Here is an 8,384-nt window from a genome sequence, read left to right on the forward strand (position 1 = left end):
TTTAATTTACAGGTCTCATGATGATCAGACCCGGCCTCGACAGCGTCGTGGTCGTGGTGGTACGGGGAGCCAGTCTCGGGATTCCAGCCATTTTCAGGATTCCCCTTCGCCCCACAGCTCCAACCATACATCTCCTTCTGCTGCACCCGCTCCTGCTCCTCTTGCTCCCGCTGCTGCATCCGCTTTTTTTTTCCAAAAACTCGGAATGTTTTATTTTTATTTGTGAAACTTTGAATATTAATTAATATGATTTCAATTTTAATTTTAATTTTATATTTTCGAATTTAAATTTCAAAAATTTATTTTTTTTTAAAAAATTAATATTTATTACATTCCGAGGAACATGTCCCTTGGTATATTCCGATCGATCGATGGATATATGTCCAAAAACGCATCGATCGATGAACTTCCGAGGAAATATCCCGACGAAGTTCTCCCTCGGTATATTCCGAGGAGATTTCTGACAAACTAGTGATCTTCGGAATTTCCTCTGAAATTTGTTTCCTCGGAATTCCGTCGGAAAATTCTGAGGGATTTCCGAGAAAAGAAGAAATTCCGAGGAGTTGTTTCGTCGGTATGTCGTCGGAATATCGATATTCCGACGAAATTCCGACGATTTTTTTCCTCAGTATCCTGCTGTTTTCTTGTAGTGGACAGAGGACACGGGGGATCATGAAAGGAGTAATGGCAATTGCTTCACAAAAGGTTGAAGAGTTCACTAAAGAAGAAGCATCGACCTGGAACCAACAGAATACAAACGAGGGCAACGGTTACTACCAGAACAAAGGAGTAAATTATTATGTTATTGTCTTGCTTGTATTGACCAAAAACTCAAGCAGTACTAGGCTGATTTTGTGTGGTGTGAATCCAATAACAATCATTTTTGTTTCAGCTCATTCTCAGACAAATTTAACTTGTTCAAATCATGTTTTTATGTTTAAGAAATTTAAAATAAAAAATGTTTAATATTATTTTATTTTGAAGAACCTAAAATAAGAGACTTGCAATGGAGACATAAAAATCTCAAGTATTTTAACTAAGTTTCTTAATCAACTTTATTTTTTTAATACGATTAAAAACAATTAAGAGACCTTTAATGGGTACGTAGGATAAAGATGCTCTTATATTTATTTCGTTATTTGGATTTGAAGGCAATTTAGCATGCAAGCAACACGTTAATTAAAAAATATATATTGGAGCAGCTAGCCTCCTCTAAGAGAATAATGAATTGATGAATAAGACACATGATGACAAATAGTTATTAGACGGACTGCTAAAAGGTAATTAAAAAAATGTTGAGCCGGAGGACACAGACACAGCTTCTTAGCTTGACTCTTTGATCCGTTTGCCCCGCCAAAGCGTTTATCATCGATTGGGGTCTTAACACAATCCCTAATGTTCTTCTCTGCAATCAATCATTGGAAAGAAGAGACCACCACATACTGTTCTACGTACTGCCCTTTCAGCTGGTCTATCTTAGAGCCGATTTGGATTCGGTCATCAGATATGTTATCTAAATCCTTTTCGTACCTGAGACTCCATCCGTTTAATCTCCTGTATTGGTTGTCTGATCCGGAATAGATACTCCAGTTTTAGAGACACCAGTTTTAGAGAAAATAATACTTGTATCATGTATGAGACGTCATTTATTAATTAGATCATGCATGACCACGGTTTTATTTTCTATAGCATGTCAAGATTAATAATCCATTATTGGATTTGAAAATGGTCGACTTAATCTTTTTATATTCACTGTATTCGATATGTATAAAGAACAAAATATTCTGAAATTAGGGAAACTTTTGAAAATATCAAACTAAAGACAGATAAGTAACATAAAGAAACATATGAATGATGTAGGTTTTCTAAATATGTGTAATTTCGTCAATGTTTTTTACTCAAAGACGCAAGTTTTCTAAATAACGTATGCTGACTGTTGTCGCTTGAAACAGAAATATATCACTTGTTATCATCAATTTACATATTTATAATTTTCCGCATATCTCATACGGAGATATATATTTTATGCTATTTAAACACCTTTACAGCTTTGCTTGTGTATGTTTTTCCTCGAAACGGAATCGATCGACATGTAGTCAACTTTGATTCCCTGAGAAATCTATAAAATGGTTGTAGGTGATTGTTAAATCAATGTGAAACAAAATTATGGGACCTTGTTAATAAAATATCATTTTATTTGTCCGAAAAATAATGTTCTTATAGTCAAAATTAGCCATCTGCCGTTTTCTATATATTAATAATACTTTTTTTTTTTGGTCATCTATGAATTTATTATAACCTTCGAAACCGATCGTACAACGCAAAGCCGACAAGGATCGCAATCCTTTCGGAGACTAAGCCGGCGAGTTCACAGATCGAACATCCCAGAGACAACAAAAAACACGAGATTAAACAAAGACCAAATTAACTAAAGCAAACTAAGAGAAGGTGTAGTTGAAACACTTAGGAACTTAAGGAGCCAGAATCAAACTCCATAGCGAGGACTGACAAACGATCATTCTGAAGACAATGGAAAAGCACGTGTTGAACCCAGAACCCAGAACTTGAGAGGACCATAAACCACCACAGGTCGAAACCACAAACTCACGATTACAGTCACGGCATAAACGAACGAAAGACAAAAGCCACCATAAAGCCAATAACTACTAACCACTCATCTACAACGACAAACCAGATCCTCGCGAGAGCAAAGCACAAGATCGAGACTTGAAACTCCAAGAAGGGATAACGTTAAAAAGGACCAACGGCTCAAACACGCGGACACTCGTGTACCCAAACTCAACCATCTACAAGCAAGAGAATGGTCACCTCCTCGCAAGAGAAGAGCCAGAGATCGAAACCACTGCTTCGTCTTGAAACCTCACTCCACACCATGACGGCAAGGAGAAAGCACGTAGATACCTCCACAACAACTTACCATCCAAAAGACGAACCCCACAAAAGAGACTTTGACAAACACGCACCACCGAAAGATCGAGAGAACGAGAAGAAGCAGGAGCCCCCCAGTTCCGCAGCTACGACTAGCGGAAAGCACAGCATCGATAAAGCCATACCCGGAATACATAGCCCCGCCATATAATGACCCGTTGATATAGCTTCACACACAGCTGAACTCCGAAGAAGACAAGACAACACCAACCCACAAACGAACACAACTTGACTATTAACTAGATAAAGAGGGAGGAGAGAGACGAACTGAATCCATTGGGCTCCATGAGCATCGATTGACAAGCTACAAACCAGATCCGAAAGAACATCTAATCCCCATATCTGAACCGGCTCAAACCACCACCGCGAACCAGATCAAGGATTCGAATCAGTCACAGCCACACCAACCAACATCGAACCAGACAAGAACCCAGATCCTCGACCTCCCTTGACCAACAAAACAGAGAATAAAAAGATGGATCACGATCTCGAGATCTTCCCCTTACTCTCCTACGCCCTCCACCACTCCGACCCCGCCTCTCACGCGCCACCGTCTCTCTCCATCCAACACTCCCTCGCCAATCGCTACCCTCTTCTCACCAACCCCCACGTCTGAGCTTATTAATAATACTTTAAAAGGGCAAATATCTTCCTATCTTTTCTGCTAATAATGAGCTTAATTTATACGTCACATGTTTCGTATGGGGTGGAAACAGAAGCATGTAACATATAATATAGCACGTCAATTTAAAAATGATTAGATGATGCTTTGTTGTTGTTGGGATAAAATTTCTAGTAAGACGAATAAGGTACATGGTTCGGTCGACTTACCAAACGATTATCCGGCGGGCCATGATCCAACCGATTAATTCCCGGGGGCCTAATCACCGGCGCCAGCCAAACCCAGTTGTTTGCAAGTGGAGTTAGATACCATTATCACCTGGCCACAGGTAATCTGAGGACGATGGATTCGAACCCGCGACCCTTAGGCATTGCGGGACGCCTTGTACCCAACCATTAATGCGTGTATTTTCTTTACGTTGCAATTTGGTTGAGTTAGTTAAACAACACAGAGAAAATAAAATGGCTTTTTACATAAATTTACTTTGACTAAACAGAGTAAATTGAATATCGTTTGACCATCATAGTGTAGATTCAGTTATATACTTATATGATAGTAAAACCATTTGTCTTAAGGATAAATTTTGAATAAAATCGGCTATAGTAGAATCAAAAGACAATACAGCCACCTACAATATCTCTTGCATATTTAACTTGTTTAGCAAGATAAGTTATCAGTCTTTTTTTTTTTTTTAGCAAGATAAGTTATCAGTCTTATCAGCTATTTTAGGCTAATTCTATTTTTCGCATGACTTTCACCAAATAGACTTAGAGCAACACATGTTTTTGGGAGCAGCAGTTTCTATTGCGTGCCGCGGCCAACAGCATGGTTTTGGACTTGTCAGTTGTCACATTGGTTACTTTTGTTTTCTATATTGGTTAACCGTCAACTAATCCAAAACTTACAATAATCATTATTTATTTTGAACTGGTCTTGTTCTAAACAAACTAGTTAAACTCGTTAAGATATTTGTAATCGGAATATACACTGGATGGAATTCCTCTTATGCGTGGTTAAAGCTGTCACCCAAAGGTATTAGTGGATTTGTTTGACAATAGATCGATGTATTAGTGGTTAAAAAGGATTCGGATTGGTGTATTATATGGATACGTTAGGGGACATGGTACTGTCTGTTTTTGGTATGCAAAAGACTATAAAGTTGTATTGAAATGTGAAGGAGGATACTACAAAGGGACAAAGGTAGAGTCCAAAATTTGACTTTTCCACTATTTTGTATTCAAACATTTAATCACTTTTTCATATGTTCATTTTCTAATCTTTTTGCCTCATGTATGATCGGATGGTGGGAGCGGAGACACGTTCTTATGAACTGTTTTGACTTCTAGACTTCCGTGTGAATCACCAAATTTGTTATTTGTTGGATTATTATGATTATTATCGTTTTGTACTGAATATATAGGTTTTTTAATACCAATATATTGTACCGAAATACGGTCAAATATGATATTATTCTCGAGATGTTAGACTAAGCATATTCTGATAGCCCAAAATAGTTGACTTTTTGTCAGCTATTCTCTGACCCCATTCTCTTCTCCATGCCTTGCTCGAGCATTAAACTTGTCACGTTGCGCTTGCCTTCGCAAACCAGATAATATTAGTTGACTAACGGAATGGGATAAAACAATTATTATATAAAACTTATAGTTTCACCAATCCAAATTTTTATTTCACCTATCCAAATTTGGTTTTACTATGTAACCAAAAACGCTGATAGCTAAGATTATATTAGATTAACAAAAATTATCTCTGACGTACAAAAAAAAATCATTTTCAAATTTTGCTAACTTTTATTTCCTCGAATTACTCTATACAAATGTTTACCATTTTTTAGTTTAATTCTACAAAACATCATCTTTCTTTTACACCATACAAATTGTATGTGTCGATATGGTTTCTAAGAGTTTGGTACGAAGTCCTAAACCATTTAATTAAGAGTCTTTTTTAAACAACGAAAATTGTTGGAAACAACTTGTTTAGATGTCTGACTTATGGCAGTATGAACCTTCATTATTAACATAAAGCCAACAAACAAAGAAAACTCGATTTGCAAATATAATATTCAATTCTTAATATTGACAGGCTTGCCCTTCTCATTTGCTTATAAATTTCACATGATCTACAGTCCTTCAAACAACAACCATAAACAAAAAAAAACGTAAAAACACAATGACCAAAGAAGTTAACTCCAAGATTGGAGTTTGGTTGTTATTCACCTTAATTATTAGTAACTATGTCGTCGATCTCGAAGCCTCACACCATGTCTACAAGAGACTTACCCAAAGCACTAACATCAAATCTCCTTCTGTAAACCAGCCCTACCGGACCAGCTTCCATTTTCAACCACCCAAAAACTGGATGAACGGTACGTTTAATACTACCATATCAATCTCAACCTCACTGTCATATTGTGTTCATTTCTCTAACCTTTTGTTCATTCTTTATGGTTCTTGCTTGGACAAATTGGATTGATCTTTGGCCGTGAGCAGATCCAAATGGTTAGTTTTTTTTCTCCTCTTGCTTTAGTCAACTCTTCCTATCCAATAGATATATCATTTTCCCTAAAATCTAGGATTTTATTATTTCTTAGAAACATTAAATATACCAATAAGTTAACATACCAACCGTATATTTGATTTTTCTAATGTATTGGTCGACCTTTTATTACGCTGCACCACGAGGCTTACATGTATTCATGCAAAAACATTTCAATGTATACAGGCCCTATGATATACAAAGGAATATATCATCTTTTCTACCAATGGAACCCGAATGGCGCCGTGTGGGGTAACATAGTGTGGGCCCATTCCACGTCAACAGATTTAATCAACTGGGACCCACATCCTGCAGCCATCTTCCCATCTGAGCCGTTCGATATCAAGGGATGCTGGTCCGGTTCGGCTACAATTCTCCCGGACGGCAAACCGGTTATCCTCTATACCGGAATCGACCCCAAGAACCAACAGGTCCAAAACATAGCCGAGCCTAAGAATCTCTCCGACCCATATCTCGTTGAATGGACAAAGTCTCCTTTAAATCCTCTGATGGCTCCTGACGCCGTCAACGGCATCAACGCCAGCTCGTTCCGTGACCCAACCACCGCGTGGCTTGGCCACGACAATAAATGGAGAGTGATCATCGGAAGCAAGATCCACCGTCGTGGACTAGCGATTACCTACACGAGCAAAGACTTACTAAAATGGGAAAAATCTACCGAGCCGTTGCATTACGACGACGGAAGTGGAATGTGGGAGTGTCCAGATTTTTTCCCCGTGACTAGGTTTGGCTCCAAAGGCGTGGAAACGTCGTCTTTTGGTGAACCTAATGAGGTTTTAAAACACGTGTTGAAAGTTAGCTTGGACGACACGAAACATGATTATTACACGCTCGGTACGTACGATAGGGTTGGAGATAAGTTCGTACCCGACAAGGGTTTTAAGATGGACAGTTCGGCTCCTAGATACGATTACGGAAAGTACTATGCGTCGAAAACGTTTTATGACTCAGCCAAGAACCGGAGAATATTGTGGGGTTGGACTAACGAGTCATCATCGGTTGAGGATGATGTCGAGAAAGGCTGGTCCGGTATTCAGGTAACTTTTTTAGATTGAGTTTAGACTAAAGTAAAGTAAAGCATAGTTTGGTAGGTATTGGATAAAATTTCGTTTTCTTTTTTTATTAGACTATTCCGAGGAAAATTTGGCTTGACCGGTCCGGGAAACAATTGATTCAATGGCCGGTTAGAGAAGTAGAGAGATTACGTACGAATCAAGTCAACTTACGGAACAAAGTTCTAGATTCAAGATCTAGACTAGAAGTCTATGGTGTGACAGCTGCACAGGTGTGATTATTTTATATATCTATATTAATAATTAGTATTAGAAAATTCGATTTTTTTAAAAAATCTTGTGATTTGTTACAGGCGGATGTGGAGGTTTTGTTCAAAGTGAGAGATTTGGAGAAAGCGGATGTGATACAACCGAGTTGGACTGATCCACAGTTGATATGTAGTCAGATGAATGTATCGGTTAAGTCCGGTTTAGGTCCATTCGGTTTAATGGTTCTCGCATCTAAGAACTTGGAAGAGTTCACATCGGTTTACTTTAGAATCTTCAAAGCCCGTCGAAATAGCAATAATTACGTTGTGGTCATGTGCAGTGACCAAAGCAGGTACGTTTTCTTGCTTCGGAGCAGGATTATTGGGAATTTCTTAGGGTGGAATATAAGAACACATCTTTTAACTTTTAACTAAAAAAGATAAGAACCGTCTCTTAAAACTCTTATTTAAATGATGGTTTTTATCTTTTTAGTTAAAAGTTAAGAAACGGAATCTTATTTTCCGTTAAGAACCTCACCCTAAAAACCTCCCAACAATCATGTTCTAAGATCCTTATTAAGTACTTAATTAGTATTAAATACATTAATCTAGATAATCTCTTATAGCAAATATTTATATTTAAATTTTTTCAACAGCCATACACATAAAAACTGAATTTTCTTGATAATATTTATATCCAAAATTTGACTTTCTAATTGTGTGGCCTTTTGGTGATGTTGAATTTGGGACAGATCCTCACTGAAGGAAGGTAATGACAAAACAACTTATGGAGCTTTTGTGGATATTAATCCTCGCCAACGACTCTCCCTCAGAGCCTTGGTAATTAAGTCTCCACTTCACACATACTTTTGTATATCTGTTACTATTTCAGGAAATGTCAAAAAACGCATGCAGGTCTAGAAAAGACACGCCATCCCGTTTGGGAATATCTTTTGAAATTTGGACCCCCCCCCCCCC

At 37.9% G+C, this 8,384-nt stretch overlaps 1 protein-coding gene across 2 annotated transcripts in view; it reads left to right on the plus strand.

The window, feature by feature from the left end:
• Positions 1–5,702: 5,702 nt before the first annotated feature.
• Positions 5,703–8,384, plus strand: part of LOC106344010 (beta-fructofuranosidase, insoluble isoenzyme CWINV1) — a 3,198-nt gene continuing 516 nt past the window's right edge. For both annotated transcript variants that reach the window (XM_013783386.1, XM_013783385.1), the window contains exons 1-6: positions 5,703–5,954; positions 6,079–6,087; positions 6,311–7,182; positions 7,272–7,430; positions 7,512–7,759; positions 8,159–8,246. In XM_013783386.1, the coding sequence (XP_013638840.1) occupies positions 5,759–5,954; positions 6,079–6,087; positions 6,311–7,182; positions 7,272–7,430; positions 7,512–7,759; positions 8,159–8,246 (1,572 nt within the window). In that variant the 5' untranslated portion in view covers positions 5,703–5,758. The remainder of the gene's footprint in view (positions 5,955–6,078; positions 6,088–6,310; positions 7,183–7,271; positions 7,431–7,511; positions 7,760–8,158; positions 8,247–8,384) is intronic.

This window comes from Brassica oleracea, chromosome C5 (assembly GCF_000695525.1).
Source record: "Brassica oleracea var. oleracea cultivar TO1000 chromosome C5, BOL, whole genome shotgun sequence".
NCBI lineage: Eukaryota > Viridiplantae > Streptophyta > Magnoliopsida > Brassicales > Brassicaceae > Brassica > Brassica oleracea.